The sequence below is a fragment of the Plecotus auritus genome, assembly GCF_963455305.1.
Source record: "Plecotus auritus genome assembly, chromosome: 1".
Lineage (NCBI taxonomy): Eukaryota > Metazoa > Chordata > Mammalia > Chiroptera > Vespertilionidae > Plecotus > Plecotus auritus.
The window spans coordinates 15092287-15118337 of NC_137770.1; the positions used below are offsets into that span (position 1 = coordinate 15092287).

Genomic DNA, 26051 nt, shown 5'->3' on the forward strand with positions numbered 1-26051 from the left:
GATATGTATTTGTTGTCACTTTGTTGTTCATAATTTTTATCTTTACCTTTTTCTTCTTCTTCCTCTTCTTAAAGAATACCTTTCAGCATTTCATATAATACTGGTTTGGTGGTGATGAACTCCTTTAGCTTTTTCTTATCTGTGAAGCTCTTTATCTGACCTTCAGTTCTGAATGATAGCTTTGTTGGGTAGAGTAATCTTGGTTGTAGATTCTTGCTATTCATCACTTTGAATATTTCTTGCCACTCCCTTCTGGCCTGCATAGTTTCTGTTGAGAAATCAGCTGACAATTGTATGGGTGCTCCCTTGTAGGTAATTAACTGTTTTTCTCTTGCTGCTTTTAAGATTCTCTCTCTGTCTTTTGCTCTTGGCATTTTAATTATGATGTGTCTTGGTGTGGTCCTCTTTGGATTCCTTTTGTTTGGGGTTCTCTGCGCTTCCTGGACTTGTAAGTCTATTTCTTTCACCAGGTGGGGGAAGTTTTCGGTCATTATTTCTTCAAATAGGTTTTCAGTATCTTGCTCTCTCTCTTCTTCTGGCACCCCCATAATTCGGATGTTGGTACTTTTGAGGTTGTCCCAGAGGCTCCTTACACTATCTTCAAATTTTTGGATTTTTTTTTCTTTTTTATTTTCTGGCTGAGTGTTTTTTGCTTCTTTGTATTTCAATTCTTTGACTTGATTTTTGAGGTCCTCTAGTCTGCTGTTAGGTCTCTGTATAATGTTTTTTATTTTAGTCAGTGTATGTTTAATTCCTAGTTGGTCCTTTTTCATATCCTTGAGGGTCTCGCTAAATTTATCGGCCTTTTCTAGGAAATTATTGAAAAACCTTATAACCGTGGTTTTGAACTCTATATCCAGTCGTTTGCTTTCCTCCATTTCATTCATTTGTGATCTGTTTCTTTGTCTCCGCATTTTGGCTGCTTCCCTGAGTTGGTAGAGTAGCTTTGTGTGGTAGGTGTCCTCTAGGGCACAGTGGCTCAGCCTCCCCAGTTACCTGAGGTGGACACTCTTGGTGCACCCCTTTGTGGACTGTGTGCTCAGCCTTGTTGTAGTTAAGTCTTGATTGTTGTTGGTATCACTGGGAGGAATTGACCTCCAGGCCAATTGGCTGTGAGGATCAACTGTGTCTACGCTGGGAAAACTTCTGTGCTGGAGACACTCTTATGAGACAAGACTTGCGAAATTGCAAAAGCCTCTGTGCTCAGCTTGGATGGGGCGGAGTTTCAGGGCGGAGCAGACAGCCTTGGTTTCCCGTCAGCCCTGCCCTATGAGGCCCCTGGGTCTCAGTGACCCTCGGTAATCGCTGTAAGCACCTCTGAGAGAAAGCTGCCCTCGAGTTTTGCCCGCTGCCAGACAGTCCAGTTTCTCCCCAAATGAGTCGGGATTCCCAGAAACTTGCCCAGAACAGGAGTTCAGCGCAGTAGGGAGCTTCTGTCTCCCTCCTGCTTTAGAAAGCCAGCCGCGCACTCAGCCTCTCATGCATTCAGCGGTCAGTCCTCTCTGCGCGTGCGCGCCTCCAGACCACTGCCTTTCACAGCTCCCGAGTCTCAGTGTGCTTTCTCTTTTCGTCACAGTCCAGATTCCCCCCAACTGAGTCTGGTTTCCCAGAGTCTCGCCCGGGACCAGAGTTCAGTGCAGTCGGGAGCTTCCTTCTCCCTTCCACTTTAGAAAGCCAGCCGTGCACTCAGCCACCCGTGCACACAGCCGCCCGTCCTCTCTGTGTCCGAGTCTTCATACCTCAGCCTTTTGCAGCTCCTCTGAGTCTCAATGTGCTTTCCTCTTTTCTTCTAGTTGTAGAATTTCCACTCAGCCAGCTTTCCTTTGGTTCTGGATGGTGTCCGTTTTGTCTTTTAGTTGTAGTTTTGATATTGTTGTGCGAGGCAGCAGTTTAGGTGTTTACCTATGCCGCCATCTTGGTTTCTCAGTATCTTCCACTATTTGGAGAGAACTGTCATAATTTCCCTGAGTCTAATCTAGTCCAATGTAGCCTCTAAGAGGGCTCACTTTAGACATCCTTCAACTACATTTCATAAGTCAGAGTAAAATGAGAGCAATGGGATTGCTTTCCATGGACTATGATATCTGAAAACCCAGAATTCTCTATCAAATGGTCCTAAACGTGCTTGTGGGCCTGTCTGAACCTCTTCTCCCACATCCAAGCTCCCAGTTGTAGATTGCACAACCAATAAGAGCCCTCCTGAGGATGCCCAAGGGGCAGTGTGCATTGGGAGATGGTGAAGCGGCTTTGACGTGCAGGCTGGATGACTACACATGAGCTTCCATGCTCCTGTGGTAAGGGGTAAAGCTGGGATGGGAAGAGAAAGGGATAGGCTAAGGCTGTCTCATGCTGCCCAAATTCTAAGGAGTTCAAAAATTGAACCACGTCTTCCAAGTCGTTATAGGGGGGTACTTGTCAAGATAGGAAGATAAAACATTTCACTTAATAATTTTATCTTGATTGATAAATCGAAAATATTTAGGCATATGATGTTTAGGTCTTTATTTGTGCTCTTGTCCCAGGTCCTGCAGATATTCAGGGCCAAGCCCGACTTCAAAACAGAGTGCCCCTGGTTTCTCAGCCATTCTTCCTGTGGCGCCGTGTCAGTCCTCTCCCCATTTGGTTCTCGTCAGAGCAGTTCACAACTAACAGTGTGTTTCCTATGCAGCTGCTCAGCAGAGTCAGCTATGATTTTCTCTTTTCTCTCACATTCCATATCAGGACACCCTGGGCCTTCATTATAATTCATCCTTGAAATCATTAATTCACAGGGATATAAGGCTCTCCCAAAGCCATCATCTGCCTTAAAAGGATTTCTAAGCTTTTACTCCTTTATTGCTAAAACTGCTGCTTCTAAAATGTTGGGTAATGGGTATTTCTACCACAAACATAACGAGCCCAGGCTTTCATGTTTTCTGTATCGGTAACCTTTTACTCACACAGAAAATTTTTAGTTAAAAAAGATAAAGAGCATGGTTAATTTATGGCCTTGAGTTATATGGTAACTTTTGCCATTGTTTCTCTCAGGTTTAGATCTAATTTTCCCCTTCGAGTAGAGATGCATTCTAACCTTGGAGGGTCTATTAACAGTTCATTTTGTAAAACAAAATGAGGGTCATATCAATTTAAGTCATATTATTATTTTCAAAGTTGTTAAAATTTTATTTAACTTATCAAATACAAAGAAAATAAAGTATTAATCCAAAGTTTGAAAGGTCATATATATAGAATGTTAATATGTATGTATAATTTAAATTATTGGCTTCACTTACAGTTTACTCAGTTTCACATAAAATTAATTTTGTATGACACTTATTTAAATTATATAAAAATCATCACTTTTGTAATTGAGTTTTTCAAATTTTACTTTTAGTATTTATGTTATTAATGGATAATTATTTTTCTGCTCCTTTTCCATTTTAGGTGATTCAGCAGACATGTCACGTAAGGAAAATTAATCATTTTTTTGTTTTAGTTATATTGTCTAGTAATGATAGTCCATATTTTTATAGAGTAATGAGATACTTGAACCTATTTTGGATGTTTTAAAAATGAAGAATACATCCTTTTAATGTCATGATATTGTGCCCAATCTGTAATAATAATAATTTTTTTTTAAAAAGTAATACTATATTTTGACCTTTTTAGTGTGCCCAGCACTGTTGTAAGCACTATACATGTAACCTATTTAGTCATCACAAGAATTCTTCATGGTAGGTATTAACTTGCCAGTCTCATGTAGCTGTTAAAAGTAGAGGGTTTAACACTTAATCTTAAATATGAATCAATAAATTTTATTGCCTGAAAATAAAATTTTAAAAAATTTATTTTTATATACTATCACAATTATTGCACATGCTAGATCAACAGATCATTTAAATATTTAAGAAAAACTTTTTATTATTAATTTTGACCATGGGCTTGTGAATTTATAAAGCTATTAAATAAAAAATGTGTTCATTGTTTTTAGATATACAGGGTGTCCCCCCAAAAAATGTATACACACTTTAATAACTGATAGCTCAATTTTGAAAATGAAATGTATTTTAATAAACACTGCCTTTATAATTATTCAAAGTGTGTGTCTACATTTTTGGGGGGACACCCTATATAATAACTAGGCTTTTCAACTCAACTTTCAGTTTACATGATATAGTAAGAATTAGCAGTTTGACAAGAAAACATTTCCCAGTGATTTGTAACTCTTTCCCTGCCCTCCCCTCCTCTGGCATAAAGCACAGTTCTGTGACTTGACTATAATTTAAGGAGACCCTAATGGCATCTCTATACTGGAGACTAAGAGTCAAGGATGGTCATGAAAAGTTGGTGGGATTGCTTTTCCAGAGGCAGCTTGATGTGATGGACAGACAGGACAGAGCCGGGGGACTGACTGCCGCACACCTGCTGGCTCTGCCTGCCCCGAGCTGTGTGTGTGATTCGGGCAAAGCTCTTAGCCTCTGAGCCTGAGTTCGTGGGAGAGCACACCTGTCTAGAAGCAGGGATTAGAAAGCATGAGATGTTCCTGGTAACATGCCTGGTCCATGATAGGCACTCATATCTGGTGGCGTACAGGAAGTAGAGAGCAAGAGTAGCATCTGTGTTATGGCAGGAGAGTGAATGGCCATTCTGAAATTACGCTTGACCCTCCATATCCATGGGCTACCAATGGCAGATTGAAAATACCCAGAAGAAAAAGCTCCCCCAAAATTCCAGAAAACAAAATTTGAATTTGCCACATGCTGAGCACTGCGCTGAATCCGTGCAAATGAAATGAACACTGCCATAGCCTATAGGCCAGTGGTCGGCAAACTACGGCTCGTGAGCCACATGCGGCTCGGGAGCCGCGGTTTGCTGCTCTGTTGACTAATTAGTTTGCCGACCACTGGGATAGGGGCTTAATCACAAGAACAACAACAGCCTGTAATTATTGGAATCTAGAGTCTAGGTCAGTGGTCAGCAAACTCATTAGTCAACAGAGCGGCAAACCGCGGCTCGCGAGCCACATCCGCAGTTTGCCAACCACTACTAGTATAGGCAAATACAGGTAATATACAAATACTATATACCATTTTGCATAAGGGACTTGAACACCCCGGATTTTGGTACCAATCCTCCAGGGAAACTGAGGGACAGCTATATAGGAGAAAATAATATATACTTAATAAACACAATTTAATACTTCTTTTAGTTAGGCCTTGAGAATTTCTAGTAATTTAAATTTTAACTACTGTTACATCAATAAGTTTAGAACAATCTAAATGTGGAGCAGTCCCATAACATAGTCATATTTATTATATATGTTTTAAAAATATAAATTCTGCTATGTTTCTTACCATCTCATGTAATTTTTTATAAATGTTTAAAAAGCTCAGTAATTCAATTTATCTAAGATTATTTACTATTTAAATTTTAGATAAATTGAACTGTGTAATTTGTGGCATATTAAATTTGGAGACAAAAATAAGTGATGTTTCTTGAAAATCCATTATCTATCTCATCACATTTAAGCAAATATAGTATATGAGTTGCCCAGAGGTGCTTTTGGTAAACATATTAAAATGTTTTTACATTATGACCCATGTAATATTTATCACTAGCAAAAAATCAGAGTGATCTACCAGTATGTATTTACAATTTAAATTTGAACCACCTAACATGGCTTAAGTTTACAGTCCCCATATCCTTTGAATTTTATTGAATGAGGAACATTTTAGTCCAATACTTAAATTATTGACAGTTTTTCACACATAGATACCTTGTTTTATTATAGGGTAAACCTTCGTATCTATTTCCATGTAGTTTTGATTTTTTACATAAAACTTGTTACTGTAATTGAAAAAGTTTAAAAACTAAATAAAGGATAACTTTAAGAGAAAGTTGCATAAATCTTTGAATAGTCCCTACTTAATGATAATAAAATTTAAATCCCTGGTTTAATATATTGTCACTACTTTGAGGAACTATCAGATTTAATTTATCACTGTATAACTTAAGTTATAGATGGTATACCATAGAGTCTAAATTGATCAGAATATTTTCTTTAGAAACCAAAGTTTGTTTCTGCACCAAATGGTTTTAAAGCAGCTTGTCTTAATATTTCTCTATTTTTGCAATACAGTATTTGTAGTAGATTTATAATTTAAAGCAAATGCACGTTAGTATTTTGATATTTTACTAAGAGTTCTGAGACTGAATCAGCTGCTGAATTAACTTACCCATTTTTTAAGGGTACAGTTCAGGAAAAAGGGACAATAATACAAAGCTGTGATTTTTTTTTTCTTAGAAAAGAAAGAGCTGGGAAATTTTTTTTAAGCAGCAGAAATGGGCTCTGCAAGATGAATAACAACAAAAGTAACTTAAAAAAAAAAGATTTCTCCCATAAAATCCTGGTTTTTTTAAAAAAAAAACTGTCTTATAAAGTGATATGGAGTTAGCATTTTACCCGATATCCAGTTAAAAATTTCTTTTGAAATCTTTTCCAGTAGTTTTCTATATGTTGCTTTTCTCAATTTGTGTTTGCTTTTCAATCTCTCCTTGAGATAATCTAAGTATTGAATATACCCTGGTCTTTAATTGTGTAATGTTTATATATTTCTCCACATAATTATGTGAAGATTTAATGTGCATCTAAAACATGTATTATTTTTGAGGGTTGTTTAAAGTTGTGATTACCTAATTTGCTTATCCAAATGCTACTTTGTCAAAAGTGCTGTTTGGACTATACTAGTGACCGAAGAAGTATTCTGTATTTTCCCCCCTTCCTTTATCTTCCTTTTTCTTAATTTAGTCTTAGTTATGCATTTTTAAATTAAGTATGTAGTCGTTCTTTGGTATTTACTTTTCCAGGTTTCAGAGATGAGTATGCTTCCGCTTTAGAAATGGTAACGTTTGTAAGAGGTGTGTTACAGCTCTTGGATTTTATCTGTATTTAGCTACAGCTCCTTCAGTTCACATCTGGGATGCAGTGAACAAGCAGACTTTAGCTATACTAAGATGCTACCATTCGAAGGGCGTGTGTTCAGTCAGCTTTAGTGCTACTGGCAAACTCTTGCTGTCTGTGGGACTAGACCCAGAACATACTGTTACCATTTGGAGATGGCAGGAAGGTAGGATTCTTTTCCTTTGTGGTTTTTAAAAATAAGAATACTATGGTAACATGAATTCTCTATTTAGTGTTTGCCTTAACTTGATAATTGAAACCATTATTCACGATAGCTTGGACAATACACAGCACACAGCTTGTGTTATTGTAGGTACATCCCTCTTGAAAAGCCCAGCGAAATTGTAAGCTCACAAAACATAAACTAATAAAGTTAATATTATAAATGGTTTGCTGCTCTTTTCTTTCAGTAAGAAATTATGTATAAAAGCATTTTGCTGATTTTTGTTTGGCTAGGAGGTTCTTAATCAAGAATGGAAGTGAACTATATTGTAAGTGATAATGGAAGGTCAATAGGGTCATTTTATTTAACATCGAGACAAAACTCCTCAGATACATAGCTACTAGAAAAAGTTAAATTCATGGAGCTACATAGAAAAAAGTAAGATATGGTTTCTAAAACCTAAAATGCCCCTTAAATGATGACAGCAGGTCTGCAGCTGAAGTTGCAAGTCAGCTGGGTGGATGCTCCTGGGAAGGAAGAACAATCCAGTTGTAATGAATTTTATAAGCCAAAACTAAATAAATAAAAGGCCCCTTAAATGATAATGAAGTTCCTTGTACACACATCACTTGCAAAAATAGGTATTTGTATTTCATGTGGTTGCTAGGTAGCAGTGGGAGGGACACGCCCTCCCACTTTTTTAAATAATCATTTGCTTTTTGAACTACATACTTTGAGTAACTGTTGGATTCTATAAAAATTAGCTTAGTTCTTACATTAACCTACATGATTTTGTCGTATCTTTTTTTATCAGGTGCCAGAATTGCCAGCAAAGCTGGTCACAACCAACGTATTTTTGTGGCAGAATTCCGACCAGACTCAGATTCCCAGTTTGTCTCTGTGGGAGTAAAGCACGTGAAGTTCTGGACACTGGCAGGAAGGGCCCTTCTTAGCAAAAAAGGGCTGCTGAGCTCACTTGAGGATGCCCGGATGCAGACCATGCTTGCTGTTGCATTTGGTGCAGTATGTCTCTTAAGATGCGTGTGGTAGTGTACTTTGAATTACCTAAAATGGACTACTTTGAATTTCCTTGCCTTAGATAAATCACATTAATGCTGTTTATATGGCACTGGAATCCAATTACATATGTCCCGGTCATGCATATATTTCATCTTTAAGAATCTGATACTCCCAGAAATCAGAGAGTGAGAAAGTTAATGAGGAAGAACTATAATGAAACTTTTGAATCCCTGGGCCATTGCCGTTCTCAAAAGCCTTCGTTAATCTTGTAATTGTCATCCTAAATCTCTTAGGCCCTAAAAATTTGTCAGAATGAGAGAGATATATATCAAGAAATGTAATTTTCAAGTGTTTAAAAGGTGGTACTTGGTTTAGGATTCCCTCTGCTTTCCATCATCTTAACTCCATGCTTCTTACCTAGTTGGAAGTGCTCTGGGCCAGTGGCTCTCATTCAGGGGAAGAGCACACTGGTCTTTTTTTGCTTGTCAATACTCACATGAGGATATTCCTTCCATTGCTTTTCAGAGAGTGGAAAGGAGGGAGGCAGGGAGAGAGAAACATTGATGTGAGAGAGACACATCGGCTGGTTGCCTCCTGCTCACCTTCTACTTGAAATCCAACCAGGAGCTGGGAGTGAACCTGCTACCCTTTGGTGCTCGGGTCGATGCTCTAACCACTGTAATGCACTGGCCAGAGCACAACTGCTCTGAAACTTAATAGAAAGTGTTCAAAAGAGCCACTTACTACCCCCTCCCATCCCATCTGGGACTGTGTTTTACACTTCACATCTCTTTCCTTTAATACCCTGTCCTGGTGCATTAAAAACTAACTGGGTTTCCTTACTAAAGTATTTATGTGGGTATGTAATCCTTGAAGAAAATTACAATTTTAGAACCTTTAAGCACACTCGTGTTTTTGAGAAAAAGACCATTAAAAATGTTGACAATGCCATGTCAAACCAGTTAAATCTTTTGGGAAATCTTAATGTAAGACCAGTAATTCCTTTCCAGAAGGAAAACCCACACATTCAAATGCTCCTGGCATTTAATTTGCCCATGTAGATTAACCTTCTTCACATACAAAATTCCTTAGGTAGTTAATTGCCTATTCCCAATACAAAATAAACTTGAAGACCAAAATATTAGCCATACTTTTACGTTTGAAGCAACAGTGCAATCAGTGAGAATGTTTTGTTACACAACAAGGTGAGTTTTCTTCAGTTTAAGCCTGTGAAGCTCTCTGCTAGGCTATGAAAACAGCCGGAGAAATAAGATACTGGTTTTTACACTTCGAGCACTTACATTCTAATTGCACATAAGGCATGAATTAATGCTGCTCCTGGATGACAGATGGCATTGTTATCCAAATATGAGCTATAAGTATATATACTGAGGAATTCATGTGAGAGTAAATTGTTGTAAGGAAATTAACATACAAACTAGTATTCTCAGGAAGATGAAAGAAAAATCTCCATTTGTTTCTATTATCATTCAGTCTTATTTTTCTATTGATTCTTTCCATATTGTTTTGGGTGAATGATCTTATACAAGTTGTTCTAAAAGTGAAGCTAAAATGGGATGAAAATAGCACATGATGCAGGATTTCAATTTTCCCGTTTCCACATAATGAACTATATCGGGATTGCAGTTCTCAATGTGACCTAAAGCACATATAAGCTTTTGGTACCTTATCAAATTTATCTTATTTTGGATTGATTGCAGAAATGCATTAACTTTGGCTACCTTGATTTTAAGAAATGGCAAGTGTTAATTTCATTTTTAACATCGTGAGTTAGTAAAATCTGAAAAACTACAACTTTGCTGTAGATGGTAGTTTTCCTTTCTATGAGAAGATAACAAACATAATAAAAAAGTTATTTTCACTTCCTATTTTTACTCTTTTTTTCACTCTCAGTTACTAGTAGTGACCTTTAAATTATTTCTTGGGCTGCTACAAGGGAGCATTCCGAAGGGACGATATGAACTCGAATTGTAGTATTTGTAATTGGAAGAGACCTTAGAAAATGGTTTCCCTCATTATACACATGAAAAAGCTGATACTCAGAGGTTAAAAGTCTAGTCCAAGGTCATTCCAGCTAGTAAGCAACAGCACTGGAACAGAAAGAGCGCTGACAACGTGCAGCTGCAGGTCAGGTTCCCTGGCTGCTGAGCCCATGTCCTTCCACCAGCCCTGCTCTCGGTAGCCACGATGAGGCAGGCTCACGTGTACATAAGAATTGCATCTGTTTGAACTCCACTTGAACTTTTGATGAGTGTATCTTCCCCACTCCTTTTCAGAATAACTTGACGTTTACAGGTACCATCAGTGGAGATGTCTGCGTATGGAAAGATCACATACTGTGTAGAGTCGTGGCCAGAGCCCACAACGGGCCTGTATTTGCCATGTACACCACCCTGCGAGATGGACTTATTGTGACTGGAGGCAAGGAAAGGCCGTGAGTCCTTTTTTCCTTCACCGCCTTCCTGACTATGCATTGTGACCTACCTGAGGTTTGGTTAGTTATTCTAGTTAGTTCTAAGGTTATCCTCTCTGACCTTCCTCATCATATGCTTCTCATTATACTGCCTTCTAAAAAAATGTTTTTTATTGATCTTAGAGACAGAGGAAGAGAAAGGGATAGAGAGAGATAGAAACATCGATGAGAGAGAGACATCGATTGGCTGCTTCCTGCGCATGTTCCCCACCGGGGATTGAGGCTGCAACCCGGGCACGTGCCCTGACCGAGAATCAAACCAGCATCCTATCCATGCATTGGACGATGCTCAACCAACTGAGCCATACCTGCCATGGCTTTATTTCTGATTTTAAATGGCTTTTTTTGCATTGTAGATAAATTAATCTCCAACAACTTTGGGTGATAATTTTTCTGAGGTATGGATAGGGTGTTACTCTGCAAGTTAAGATTTTTTTTTCTTGACCCTGGGCAGGTATTTCAGTTGGTTAGAGCATTGTTCCAATGCATCAAGATTGCAGGTTCCATCTCTGGTCAGGGCACATACACAAATCAACCAATGAATGCATAAATCAGTGGAACAACAAATCAATGTCCTCTTCTTCTCCCTCTCTCTGGCTCCCTCCCCCATCTCTAAAATCAATAAAATATTATTTTCTTTTTTTGTTAATCCTCACCCAAAGATATTTTTCCCATTTATTTTTAAAGAGGGTGGAAGGGAAGAAAGGAGGAGGGATGGAAGGGGAGAGAGAGAAACATCAATGTGAGAGAGACACATCAATTGGTTGCCTCCTGTATGCACACTGGTCGAACCTGCAACCCAGGTATATGCCCTTGACTGGGAATCTAACTTCGGTATGAGGGCCTGCGCTCTAACGACTGAGAACACTGACCAGAGCAAAAGACGATTTTATTGATGTCTATATGCTTGTATAAGTCTTTGCTGAGAAATAGGCGACTCATGGGGGAATCTTTGTCATTGAACCCAGGATGCATCTTGACTGCTTGCTTTTGTTGAGACTGGATGCTGAGGGTAGAACGCACATTGCTGCATTAGAAAGGGTGAGAGGATGCTAGAAACAAACTCCACCTCATTTGCTCTTGATTGAGGCAAACTTGTTAGATAAAACTGTTTAATACAAGACTTCAGAATTTAAGTCTGAAGAGAGGTATCCAGTGGAAACCAGATACTTGTCATTGATTTCCTACCAACATATTCATATGCATGTTAAAGTGCAACATACAATGTGACCAAGAACTAAGTACATTTTCAGTATAGGATTGAAAGAGCGCGCACACACACCAGTTACACACAAATGCAGCTGATTTGCCTTTCTCATAAAGGAAGACTGTATTATGGTACAAGAACATGTTTTCCCCAAGACGAGCAGTTCATCCAGCAGAAAATAAAGCAGTACACGTTTCAGTCCTTCCAACAGAAAAACAGTATATGGGCTAGATTTCATCTTATGTTACTCTGATACTTGTGTTTCCACCAATCATCTAGTCTTGCACACCCCCTACTCATTAGCCTGTAAACGGTTTCAGTAGATATTGTTTTGATCTTAGGAATGGTTTTATAACTAAGGTAATAGGATGAACTTGTTCAAATGCCAAAGCTAACACGGAACATTTCACTGATGCCTCTCAATCCAAACAAGTGAGAATATAATTGCCTGAATATATTAAATGTGTGTGTGTGTGTATACATATATATAAGAAGCTTATTAGATAAAAGATGCATTTTTTCAGGTTTTATTTTCAGTAGGATATTTGAATAATAATGTAGGGGAAAAAAACGTGCTTCTCTTTTGGCCCTTAAACTATATCCCATAACATGGCAGCTGGAATCCTTTCCTCTAGCCACACATTTCCATTGTCCTCAACATTAAATCACTTTCTACATTTCCTTAATCAAGAGGTATCATGAAGGATATGTGTTTGGGGAGGGCACTAGATAAAATCATGCTCACGTCAGAAAAATGAATTTTCATAAAATAAAATTTTCTTAAACTGAATGTTTGAGATACAGTATATCTTAAAATTGCCATTAAAAGTTTAGAAGAATATCTGAAGTAAATTATAAATATCAGGGCCTTAATAGTTTCCTGCTTATAATTTAATATTTGTTTTAGTAAACATTATTTGTAATAGCCAATAATAAATGCTTTTTTCATTGCTTTGGTGGCTATTAGGTCAAAAGAAGGAGGGGCAGTCAAACTGTGGGATCAGGAGCTAAGGCGATGCCGTGCCTTCCGGCTGGAGACGGGACAAGTCACAGATTGCGTCCGCTCCGTGTGCAGAGGCAGAGTAAGCTGTTCCTTGAGCCACTGTGGGGCAGCAGAAAGCAGAGAACATTATCCCTGTGACTCTCACCCTCTGCAAGGCGATGAGTTTGCTTAGTCAGCTTTGTTCTGTGGGGTCCCTGCTTTCTCTGCAGCACCAGCGCCGCCGCTGGGACACGTGCAGCCTGCACCGTGCAGGGCTCAGGTGGAAGGGCCCACCTCAGGCTGTATTCAGTCCTCCATGCTTTCTTGAATCTGCTCATTCAACTGTGGTAGATGGAACTGAATTTCCTTTTCAGTTACTAATTTTGACTAGTGCTGCTGTTTCATTTTCTTAAAAACACATTTCTATACAAAGTTTTGACCATGCATGTATGTACTTGTAAAAAGTGTATTTATAAATCATCTTCATGTATTACTGTCAGTCTGTATATTAAATATTAGTTAAGCTTTTATTTATACTTATTTCTCATTAAAATCCCAACTTTCTTCCTATATCTCAATGCACTTACACCTCTTTGTAGATTTTCAGACTGAAGTATCATCAGAGCCAAAACCTGATGATTGGAGAAGCCAGGTGTATTATCTTAGAGAAAAGGTGACATTTTTAGCACGGACTCCGACATGCCACCCAGCCCAGTGCTCTTGCAAATGGGCCTTTAGTAATAGAAAACCACATAGGCGAGGTTAGTGCAAAGGAACAAGTTCTCTGAAAGTAGGTTGTTTTGGTTCTGGACCCAATTCTAACAGGATAGGGTGGGAGAAGCCCACATAACCCCAAACAATTCTCCAACAACAGGGTGTCTGAAAATTCAACTCAATTCTGATACTGCCTACCCAGAGAGATAGCATCAGATCCTACAGGTGAGGGGTCTCCTAGGAGACTGTCCCACCCCCTTTAGATGACAGTCTTAAGTCCAGGTGGTTACCTGTGCTTCCCACCAACTGGCTACAGATTGGGGGTTCCCACCCCTAGGTTTGGGTAATTTGCTAGAGCAGCTCACAGAAGTACAAGATGTCTTACTAGGTCACGGGTTTACTGTAAAAGGACGTAACTCCTACTTGGCCAGATGAAGAACTGCACAGGGCAAGGTATATGGCACAGGCAGGAGCTGCAGCTCCCCCAGCGGCCACCCTCCCCTCACCTCCACCTGCTCACCGGCTCCCTCCTTGGGATTTCCATGGAGGCGTCATCAGTCAGGACTGATTAACTCCTTAGCCATTGGTAACTGATTTAACTTCCAGCTCTTCCACCCTCCCCAGGTGGATGGTGAGATGGAACTGAAAGTTACAGCCCTCATCACATGGTTGGGTCTCTGGCAACCAGTCTCCAACCTTAAGTGGAATCCAAATGGCATCTCATTAACATACCAAAAGACACCTTTAAGGCTCTCACCACTTAGTAAATTCCAAGGGTTTTAGGAGCTTAGTGCCAGAAATGGGACGAAGACCAAATCTGTATTTATTATAAATCATAATAGCACATAGGTCAATAGGGCATTCTTACTAAAAAAAGAACTGTAGTGTTACATTGAATATTATTGGTCCCGCTTGTATTTCAGGGCAAGATACTAGTTGGGACAAGGAATGCTGAAATAATTGAAGTTGGAGAGAAAAATGCAGCATGTAATATTTTAGTTAATGGTCATGTGGACGGACCCATATGGGGACTAGCGACACATCCTTCCAGGGATTTTTTCCTCTCTGCTGCCGAAGATGGGACAGTGAGACTCTGGGACATTGCTGATAAAGTAGGTGCAAACAGTTTTTTAAAAGATGTTGTAATTTCTCAGAATTGTGTTGAGTTTTGGGAAGAAATTGGTTTATTCTGTAAGTACTCTACTTAATATAGTACTCTTTGCCTCTTGGTTCTTATGCAGAAGATGTTAAACAAAGTGAATTTGGGACATGCTGCTCGTACTGTGTGTTACAGCCCTGAAGGGGACATGGTGGCTATTGGAATGAAAAATGGAGAATTTATTATTTTACTGGTGAGCTCTCTAAAGATATGGGGAAAGAAGAGAGACAGACGATGTGCAATCCATGATATCAGGTCAGTCAACAAATACAGTATTTCTAGTATACTTTTAAATGACCCAGTTTGCATTTGAAAAAAGGTTCTTAGTGCCCATAGCATTTTATCACATCATAAATTGTATGCTGAAATATGGTTGCTTATAGGCTTACTAGAGGCCCAGTGCATGAAAACTCATGCACTGGAGGGAGGGTCCCTCAGCCCGGCCTGCCCCCTCTCACAGTCCGGGAGCCCTCAGGGGCGGGAGGCAACTCGGCAATCAGGGGAAGGCAATGCCCGCATGATACCTCTACTGCTGCCAGTGCCGGCAGAGCAAGCCTTGGCAGGCCCTGGTTACCTGAGCCTCGGGCGGCCCTGGGCAGCTGGACAGCCGCCATCAGAGGCTTGCCTGCACCTCGGGCCGGCCCTGGGCGGCTGGGGGGCTGAGAGGACTGGGGGACTCCAGACGCAGGCACACGGAGCGGCCGTGCCACGCGCCTGCCGCCCCAGCGGGGCTAAGGGGAATGGGCACCACCATCTTTGAGGGCGTGGCAGTCAATTAGCATATTTCCTCCTTATTGGCTGTGGGTGCCATCTTTGTGAGGGCATGACAGTCAATTAGCATATTCCCTCTTTATTAGATAGGTGCCTTGTAATAGCAAGTACTCAGCGAATGTTAGATACCCATAAGTTCCTCCTGCCAAAGTAATCTTTCCCGTGCCCTTCAAAAGTTGGCCTGGAAAACTGAAGTAATAATCCAACCATCTCTTACTTTTCTTAATATCAATAGAATATATAGTTCATTCACGTAATACTTACTACATATCTGCTATGCCCCGGAATCCGAATTTCAGCTTCTCTTGAACTTTTCAATGCTTAAGCTTATTTTAAGTGGCTACCATTTACTGGGCACTTCTATGTGATCTAGATAGATAATAATGCAGGTCAGAATCTTCCCCTTTCTCCACCACTAAAACCCCTTTACAAATGCAACTTCCTCAGAACTTCAAGACATAAAACAGTAGTGGCTTCCCAAAGGTACTGAGCTCAGCAAGTTTTCACAACACTGATTGAATACAGCAGGGGTCCTCAAACTTTTTAAACAGGGGGCCAGTTCATTGTCCCTCAGACAGTTGGAGGGCCGGACTATAGTCTAAAAAAAACAACTATTGCCAAAACTGGTTTGGCTCCATGGATAGAGCGTCAGCCTGCGGACTGAAGGGTCCCGGGTTCGGTTCCGGTCAAGGGCGTGTGACTTGGTTGCGGGCACATCCCCAGTGGGAGGTGTGCAGGAGGCAGCTGATCGATGTTTCTCTCTCATCGATGTTTCTAACTCTCTGTCCCTCTTCCTTCCTCTCTGTAAAAAATCAATAAAATATATTTTTTAAAAAAAACACAACTATGAACAAATTCCTATGTGCACTGCGGGCCGGGGACAAGTTGGCTGCTAAGCAGGACAGGAGGCGGCACCCGGCGGGCTGGATAAATGTCCTCGGCGGGCCGCATGTGGCCCGTGGGCTGTAGTTTGAGGACCCCTGGAATACAGTTTCCCATGATCACTAGGCAAATAGCACTTTGTCTTTTAAAATAACATCATCCAAGGAGAAACCAAGATGGCGGCATAGGTAAACACCTAAACTGCTGCCTCGCACAATAATTTCAAAACTACAACTAAAAGACAAAACGGACATTATCCAGAACCACAGGAAGGCTGGCTGAGTGGAAATTCTGCAACTAGAAGGCAAGAGAAAAACACACTGAGACTCAGAGGAGCTGCAGCAGGCAGAGGTACTAAGACGCGCACGCGCGCGGAGAGGAGTGGCAACTGAGTGCACGGCTGGCTTTCTCAAGCAGGAGGGAGACAAAAGCTCCCGACTGCACTGAACTCCAGTTCCAGGCGAGACTGTGGGGACTCAGACTCATTCGGGGAGAAACTGGACTGTCTGGCAGCGGGCAAAACTCAAGGGCGGCTTTCTCTCAGAGGTGCTTGCAGTGATAACTGAGGGACACTGAGACACAGGGGCCTCATAGGGCAGGGCTGACGGGAAACCAAGGCTATCTGCTCTGCCCTGAGACTCCGCCCCATCCAAGCTGAGCACAGAGGCTTTTTGCAAGTCTTGTCCCATAAGAGTGTCTCCAGCACAGTTCTCCCAGCGTAGACACAGCTGATCCTCACAGCCAATTGGCCTGGAGGTCAATTCCTCCCAGTGATACCAACAACAATAAAGGCTTAACTACAACAAGACTGTACACACAGTCCACAAAGGGGTGCACCAAGAGTGTCCACCTCAGGTAACTGGGGAGGCTGAGCCACTGGGCCCTATAGGACACCTAGCACACAAAGCCACTCTATCAACTCAGGGATGCAGCCAAAATGCGGAGACAAACAGATCACAAACAAAAGAAATGGAGGAAAGCAAACGACTGGATATAGAGTTCAAAACCACGGTTGTAAGGTTTTTCAAGAATTTTCTAGAAAAGGCCGATAAATTTAGCAAGACCCTCGAGGATATGAAAAGAACCAACTAGAAATTAAGCATACACTGACTGAAATAAAAAATAATATACAGAGATCCAACAGCAGACTAGAGGATCGCAAGCATCAAGTCAAAGATTTGAAATACAAAGAAGCAAAAAACACAGCCGGAAAAGAAAAAAGAATCCAAAAATATGAAGATAGTATAAGAAGCCTCTGGGACAACCTCAAGCATACCAACATCTGAATTATGGGGGTGCAAGAAGAAGAGAGCAAGATACTGAAAACCTATTTGAAGAAATAATGACCGAAAACTTCCCCCACCTGGTGAAAGAAATAGACTTACAAGTCCAGGAAGCACAGAGAACCCCAAACAAAAGGAATCCAAAGAGGACCACACCAAGACACATCATAATTAAAATGCCAAGAGCAAAAGACAGAGAATATTAAAAGCAGCAAGAGAGCCGAAACCGGTTTGGCTCAGTGGATAGAGCGTCGGCCTGCAGACTGAAAGGTCCCAGGTTCGATTCCGGTCAAGGGCACGTACCTTGGTTGCGGGCACATCCCCAGTAGGAGGTGTGCAGGAGGCAGCTGATCGATGTTTCTCTCTCATCGATGTTTCTAACTCTATCCCTCCCCCTTCTTCTCTGTAAAATATCAATAAAAAATATATTAAAAAAAAAAAGCAGCAAGAGAAAAACAGTTAATTACCTACAAGGGAGCACCCATGTGATTGTCAGCTGATTTCTCAACAGAAACTATGCAGGCCAGATGGGAGTGGCAAGAAATATTCAAAGTGATGAATAGCAAGAACCTACAACCAAGATTACTCTACCCAGCAAAGCTATCATTCAGAATTGATGGGCAGATAAAGAGCTTCACATATAAGAAAAAGCTAAAGGAGTTCATCACTGCCAAACTAGTATTATATGAAATGCTGAAAGTATTCTTTAAGAAGAGGAAGAAGAAAAAGATAAAGATAATTATGAACAACAAATACATAAGAAGTGAATCTAAAAATCAAGTCAATAAAAAATCTGATGAACAGAATAAACTGGTGACTATAATAGAATCAGGGGCATAGAAAAGGAGTGGACTGACAATTCTCAGGGGAAAAGGGGTGTGGGGGTGCAGGAAGAGATTGGACAAAAATCGTACACCTATGGATGAGGACAGTGGGGCGGGGGTAAGGGCAGAGGGTGGGGTGGGAACCGGGTGGAGGGGAGCTATGGGGGCAAAAAGAGGAACAGTTTTAATAATCTGAACAATAAAGATTAAATTAAAATAACATCATCCAAGCCTCAAGTAATGTCCCTTCTTCTAATAACCTGCGTGAATTAAGCTGGTCTGTGTTCTTTACTGCTAAGACACGATGTTTCCAGATGAAAGAATCCTGACTACCTTAGGTGTATTATGGAACTTGGTAATTATGTAATTGTTAGTGGTTTTTTTTTGTTTGTTTGTTTGTTTTTTAAATATATTTTATTGATTTTTTACAGAGAGGAAGAGAGAGGGATAGAAAGTTAGAAACATCGAGAGAGACATCGATCAGCTGCCTCCTGCACGCCCCCTACTGGGGATGTGCCCGCAACCCAGGTACATGTCCTTGACCGGAATCAAACCTGGGACCCTTTAGTCCGCAGGCTGACGCTCTATCCACTGAGCCAAACCAGTTAGGGCATGTTAGTGGTTTTTTAAAAACAAATATTTTTAAAGGAATTAGATAAAAGTTCAGAAACAATTTAAAATTGAAATATAAAGCTTTTGTTTCATGTAATACAAATATCTCAGGATAGATAATCAGTTGTTCCTATTAGGTAAATCTGTTTGAGGCCATATCATATGTACACATTCTTGAGAGCTAAAAGAAGTCACAGGTCTTTAGCTATTTATACTATCCCATGTCACTTTTAATGCATCTTTTACATGTTTTGTTACCTATTCAGATTTAGTCCAGATTGCCGGTTTCTGGCAGTGGGTTCTAGTGAGAACTCAGTGGATTTTTATGACCTATCATTGGGCCCCACCCTTAACAGAACCAGCTACTGCAAAGACATCCCCAGCTTCGTCATCCAAATGGACTTCTCCGCAGACAGCAGATACCTCCAGGTGCAGTATCAGTACCGGACACGTGTACATTTCTACATTTCGTTAGTTGATGCATTAAAATGCCTGAGTTCCAGTGCTTCCAAATTCTTGCATTTCCTACTCACTGTACATTTTTACTACCCTGTTTCTCAGTCCTTCTCTCCACTTTTTTGTACAAGATTTTGTAGTTATCTTTTACGTTCTTAGTAATGTTAGAAATGTAAATCAAATAGCACTCTGCTAGTATACTGTGAACTTCTGGATTTTGCCTCACATAATGGAATTCTTGTTCCATTTTAATATATGATGAAAGGTGTCCACTGGTTGCTATAAACGGCATGTCTACGAAGTGCCTTCGGGAAGACATCTTACGGACCAGGCTGCCATTGACAGAATTACTTGGGCTACATGGACAAGGTAAGCATCATACAGTCACTGAGAAGGGCTGCTCATCCTGGGACCGCTTTTGGTTGCCTGTATTTCCAGGATTTGTCAGTTTCCATGACTTAGCAGTTTCTTTTAAAGAAAGGAAATCAAAGTTAATACTTTAAAGATGCCCTGATATTTCCTTTAACATCATAGGTTTAACAAATATATTGTGTTCTGTTAGGCAATTGTATTATTTCTCTATCGAAAAGGAATGCTATCTTGCAGCTGTTAGAAATGGAACGATAAATTTGTTCAAACTCACTAGCTGTGTAACAGGTAATGCTGAGCATCCATCTTCTTAGTCAATGTAAATGAAAACTGCTGTCAAATTCCTATTGAATAAGCACCACTTTTTATTTTATAAAGCCAGCTCTCATACAGTATTAATTTTTAAAAGATTTAATGTATAAACCTTAAAATTTTTTAATTTTCTTAAGGCGGGGGGAGGATTAACATCCCAGGTAAAACTCAGGACTCCTGGTAACTTACAACTTGCTTCCTGTATTTTAAAAAACACATTAGGTACTTAGAGATTAATTATCAAGGTACTTTTTCAGTATGGTCAACCTATGTGTGCGCGCTATGGTGGATTTCTCTTCTCCCTTCCCTCTAGCATTCTAGGAAGTGAAGTTATGGGAATCTGGTCCAGGCATGCTGAGAAAGCAGATGTCACCTGTGCCTGTGTGTCCCATTCAGGAATCAGCCTTGTGACAGGAGATGACTTTGGCATGGTTAAGTTATTCGACTTCCCATGCCCTGAAAAATTTGTAAGTGTTTGGGGTTTAGCATTTTATATAATTATATTCTCAATTAGATGTCTGATAATTAGTACATTTCCCCACATAATAGCTAAATTGTGTTGTGTCCTGCTCTGGAAATACTTTGTGTTCTTAAATTTTTTTTCCAAACTTCCTAAATCCCTTACTCTGAAATAATAACTATTACAAATTATACCCCCTGCCCCGAAGTAACACCCATCTTTGCAAATTATTCTAATAAAAAGCTGTGATTAGTCTTTTATCAAACCTTTACCAAGTTTCAAATGCTTTTCCTCAGAGGAAAAATTTCAGAGTAACGGGAGACATCTGCCTGCCCAAATCACCTGGTTTGTGTTAAGTGCTGACCCATTACTAATCTGAAAGGCACTTGATCACTGGCTATGGTCCTAACTGCTTCCTCTTTCACAGTCCTGGTGATGGAAGTTATGGTTCCTTGTAGCACCCTTTGACTTTTGTGTGCATCACACACCTTGAGCTTAGTTTTTTGTTTTTTCAGGCAAAGCATAAAAGGTTCTTGGGTCATTCACCCCATGTGACAAATATTCGATTTGCCAGTGGTGATCGACACGTGATTAGTGCTGGAGGTGATGACTGCAGGTTGGTAACTTTTTCAGCCCAAGAGCAGACTCTCTTTGCTAATTAGAGATTTAGTATCACTTCTACAGCTGCAGTTTGTGGAATCACTTAATTGTCAGCATGGGAAGGTAGCAAAAGCAGGTGACTCCTTGGAGTCACGCACCATGTATAAATACAGAATAAGAGGAGTTAATGAGGAAAAATTTTATACATGTATGGTTTGAAAGCTCAATTGAAAAACTTTTCTGAAAACCTAAAATATAATGAACTCACTGAGGTTTCCTCTGATTGCAGTTTGTTTGTTTGGAAGTGTGTACACACACCTCATTGAAAGACGTGGATGCTGGGAAGACTGAAAAAACAGCCTTGAGAAACCAGAATTACAGAAGAGGGAGAAGTCAAGTGGTGCTAATTTAAGAATGTAACAGGGATATATGCCCAGAATCATCAAAATATAAGATGGATAAGTTAAAAATATTTATTATATGCACTGAATAACTGTAATCCATACACTGCCAGATAATTACATTTCAAGGAAGGACGAAATAAATACTTAATAGTGAGAGCCAACCCCCATTTGGGGGGAGTGTACAAATTTGGCAGACCTGCTGGCAAGGCAAACCAAAACCTTAAAAACCCAACTCGGATTATTTTCATCATCCTTTAACAAAATGCTTTCCTTTTAGAAAGTTTGTGGTTCACAGTTTAGTGAAATATATCCTTATGTTTCTGTAAGGGAAGCAAACACACCATCACCCTAAAGGATGTTTTCAGAAGGCAAACCTTATTTTCCCTGAGGAGACACACACAAGCTTCCCTGGAGGACATACTACTATTGCAGCATCAAGAAAAGCCCTTTTTATTATAAACAATAGTGTTCTCCTGGCATTTGTAGTACAGGGACAAATCCAAAGTTATTAGTATATGATTGCTACATTTTCATTTTTGAGCTGTCCATCTTTACATTCAGAAGTTATTTCTATATTTGAAGTTAAAATTATACCCTCATTAATGAAAAAGTAGTATGATGAACAATCATTTCCAATTGTGTACTGTTTTTTAAGGTTTTAGATAGCAATAGTATTTAAGTGGGAGAGCATACTGAATATTTAAAGATATACTCCAATAGAAACATGTTTAACATGTAAACTAAAGAGTTAAATTCACATTTACAAAGTTATACCATTTAGTTAATTCTTGAAAAAATATTTTTACAGCCTTTTACTTTTTTAATTGGAAAATCTGTTTAGATGTATGCCACCCATAGCCAACTTCCAAAAGGAATGAATACAAGTTCACTTTTCAAACTTGTCTATTTCTTTTTGGTGGGTTGGGGCTGAACTCTTAGATCTTTATTCCTATTCACTTTAAATGCTGCCAAAGATCAGTATTTGCCATTCAGGAATTTGCTGTTTAGCCTATCTGTAGTTTCCTGAAGATTGGAAATTATGTAGACTGATATTTAAAAATATATTTTTCTAAGCGTGAAGAAGATTATGATGCTCTATTGGTCCTATGAATTTTTATTTTAATGTGTTATCTTTGTAGCATAATAGGCCCCTTCAGGTGTCTGGAAATCTTAGTTTTGTATGTCCAATGCCTTGTAAATACTAAGAACAGAAATGGTCACATTACATCACAAGAAAGCCTAGCAAGTAGTTAACGCTGGTCAGTTTTAAAGCTTGGAATAGCTGTGTCGGAAAGGACTGATTAAAGGTGTTTAAGAAACTTGAAACGTAAGATCATATTCTTTCATTATTTATATCAATATAGTCTCCTAAATAAAGGCAAATTTTAGAATACACTAATATTACATTTCTATTCATGTATATTATAAAGGAGCAGTCAACAAATTAAAGGGGGTGGAAATCCCCTGAATCCCTCTCCCCCTCCATTTTTGAGACTTTTGGCAGTCACGTTTGCAAGTTTTTGGCTAAAGAGAAATTCTATTTCTATCACAATGCAGATAGAAACTCTACTCACCTTAAGTAAGTAGGATAAAATTGCTTCCATTGCATTTTCTTTCTTCCAAGTGGCCAACTTGATAAGCCAACCTTAATCACTGTTGTCAGTTCATGACTGAAGGTCATGCTGAATTTAAGGAGTCATCCCACAAGTACCTTGCTCTTTTGCTTTCACCTGCCATCAAACTAAGGGAAGGTGAATAACCACCACAGACCATGGAGATTCTGCTGTTTATTTTTTTTAACCCAGAGAGAGTTATGTGTGTGCAGTACCTGACTACGCATCTGCATTTGTAAGCTGAGCCTTCTCCTGGCACCGTTAGCCCTGTTTCTGTATATAAACGCATGCCAAAGCACACTGCACCCTGTGCCACGCACTGCTCACCGTGAGCCACACCCGTTCCCTTCCATTTTTTGTGATCCTTTTGGATGAGGATGGTTCATTTTAGACCAAGTTACCCAACAAATGTTTTAGAATCAGCCTTAGCTCTCCCATAAACCATAGCTCCTGAAAGGTAAGATTAAACTCTTAAATATGTTTCCAGGCAATGTCTATTAAGTAGCAAGAAACAATTCAATCTTAGCATGTTATTTCCTTGTAAAATGGCTGAACTAAACCACTCCAGCCCTTGTTTCCGACTTAGGTCTTTTATAGTGGAATTATGACACTGCAACTATGAAACATAAACAATGATACTACATATCTGTTTAAATTTCTGGAAGTACAATTTAAAACAAATTTCTTCTGCAGAGATGTGAACAGCATCTCAAGTACTAACACTGGAATGAACATATGCCTTAAATTCAATGGAGCCCGCTTTTTAGAAGAAGAGGAATGGTCACTTCACTCACGCCTCACTGGCAGCTCTGTGCTCTCCTGTGCTTTTTGTCTTTACTTTGGAATCAGCACAGCAAAGTGCAACTTACAAAATGGTTAATAACAGTTATCTTTCTTCTCCCAATGGAAAAGCAGTGGCCACAAAACAACAGACTGCTGGTTTCAGGCTCTTAAACATGGGTTGACACGTGTGGTTTCTTTCTCTCGTGGGGATGTGATTGAAGAAGTCACTGAACTTTTTTACAGTTACATTTAATTTGGTCGTCAGAATGTCTGAGTCTTTATTATCCCTTTTGCATTAATTCGCTTTTTTCTAACCAACTTTTAGCTTTACTTTTTAAAAAACTGTACATCAAGTCTTTAAAATCAGTGATCCGTTTAATTCTAAAGTTTTTGACACTTCTTGCCTTAACAATTTTAAAAACCACAAACACATAACTCTATTTTAATTCAGTAGTCAAAAAGTTTAGTCCTACTTTGCAATTTATCCATCTGATCTCTGTAATTATATAGTCTGCCATTTAAAATATACTATTGAAATCTAATTTTTACATTTAAAAAATTATCTTCGGTAACTATATTTTCTGGAGTTATTTCTGAGAATGTTTTTCAGAATGGGAGAATGTACATGTATAGCTATATAACCTTGTGAATTTTAAGTCTGTTCTCTGATACCTATGTGTATATATACTTGTAAAAACTTTTGTATAATTTTGTGATAATGTAGTTCTCGAAAATATTTATTTTAAAAGTATATGTTAACAGTAAATGAAAACATTTTAAGTAATTGTTCTTTTTCTTTTTGCCATTGGCATTCCAGCTATTCTCACTCTACATGCCCCCTCACTCATCCTTACCCAGAAGGCAAAGACTAGCTATTTGGGAACCATTTACCAAACCAGCACACAACCTAAGAAGCCAAACTTAATCACTTAAAATTAAAAAATAGGATGGACTATTTAAACTACCTCAACACTTTTGGCCACTCTTTTTAGTGGATCATGAACATTATATAATCCCTGGAAAAAAACGAAAGTAGCAATCCAACTTTTGGAATAAGGATGTTCCCCTCACTATATTTCTCTGTATACACACGCTCGCACACACACACACAGACACTCACTATATATGTTCCCCTCACTATATTTCTCTGTATACACACGCTCGCACACACACACACAGACACTCACTATATATGTTCCCCTCACTATATTTCTCTGTATACACATGCTCGCACACACACACACACACACTCACAGCAACATGTAGCCACAAACTGGATTATCCGTACTGACAATATCACCATGTTGTACATGCTGATACTCGAAACAGCAGTGTACAAACACGCCAGGTGTTTTAATAGAATTCAGTTTTTCCTTAAACTGTCTTTCCACAGTGAAAACAAGGCAAACAACAAAAACACCAAATGTTAAAACCACTTAATAAACTTACAAACTTGAAAAATTAGGTACTTCAGATAGGCAATAACTTCATATTATGAAAGCAATATATTCCAAGTTTCAAAGATTTGACAAGTTCTACAGAATCTTTTTCATCAGTGGATGGAAACTTTCAAACTTCATGATCTTCTGCCAGGTAGGACTGGGTGTTATTCACTGAATAAAACCAAAAAAAAATTTTTAATTAACTGCTTTGCAGCCCTATATACCACATACCTTAATTAAGAAGTTGAGTATCTTCAGACAATATTTGTTCTACAGATTATGATGCAAATATCAGATTTTAAAAGGTACATAAAAGATAACATGAATTTATAGGCCACACTACAATGTTCTGAAACTTTTCCCCCCTAATTACTAATGTCTAAGAAAACTGATATGAGATTTGTAAGCAGTGTAACTCCTTAACGCCTTAGTGTATGTGCAGATGAAGTTATAAAAGAAACCTTATCTGGAGATGATCCAGGGAAATAAGCAATTGCTGGATAAAACAAAATTGGCTTCCAAAGAACTCATATAAAATTAAACATCAGAGAAAAGGCAGTG

General features: G+C 39.3%; 2 protein-coding genes across 20 annotated transcripts in view; one reads left to right on the forward strand and one right to left on the reverse strand.

The window, feature by feature from the left end:
* EML5 (EMAP like 5) overlaps positions 1 to 24826 on the forward strand; it is a 122951-nt gene extending 98125 nt beyond the window's left edge. For 3 of the 11 annotated variants that reach the window (XM_080684414.1, XM_080684420.1, XM_080684421.1), the window contains 10 exons: positions 3424 to 3444; positions 6933 to 7106; positions 7918 to 8126; positions 10421 to 10578; positions 12792 to 12906; positions 14444 to 14632; positions 14762 to 14934; positions 19318 to 19480; positions 19773 to 19876; positions 20502 to 20950. In XM_080684414.1, coding sequence (XP_080540540.1) covers positions 3424 to 3444; positions 6933 to 7106; positions 7918 to 8126; positions 10421 to 10578; positions 12792 to 12906; positions 14444 to 14632; positions 14762 to 14934; positions 19318 to 19480; positions 19773 to 19876; positions 20502 to 20823 — 1628 coding nt within the window. In that variant the 3' untranslated portion in view covers positions 20824 to 20950. Of the gene's footprint in view, positions 1 to 3423; positions 3445 to 6932; positions 7107 to 7917; positions 8150 to 10420; positions 10579 to 12791; positions 12907 to 14443; positions 14633 to 14761; positions 14935 to 19317; positions 19481 to 19772; positions 19877 to 20501; positions 20951 to 21163; positions 21375 to 21537 lie in introns of those variants that run through there. The other 8 variants (XR_013961431.1, XM_080684417.1, XR_013961430.1 and 5 more) reach the window with 8 other exon arrangements.
* The window catches only part of ZC3H14 (zinc finger CCCH-type containing 14), a 44363-nt gene continuing 40019 nt past the window's right edge, over positions 21708 to 26051 (reverse strand). For 5 of the 9 annotated variants that reach the window (XM_080684510.1, XM_080684507.1, XM_080684506.1 and 2 more), the window contains one exon: positions 21708 to 25661. In XM_080684510.1, coding sequence (XP_080540636.1) covers positions 25655 to 25661 — 7 coding nt within the window. In that variant the 3' untranslated portion in view covers positions 21708 to 25654. The remainder of the gene's footprint in view (positions 25662 to 26051) is intronic. The other 4 variants (XM_080684502.1, XM_080684508.1, XM_080684509.1 and 1 more) reach the window with 3 other exon arrangements.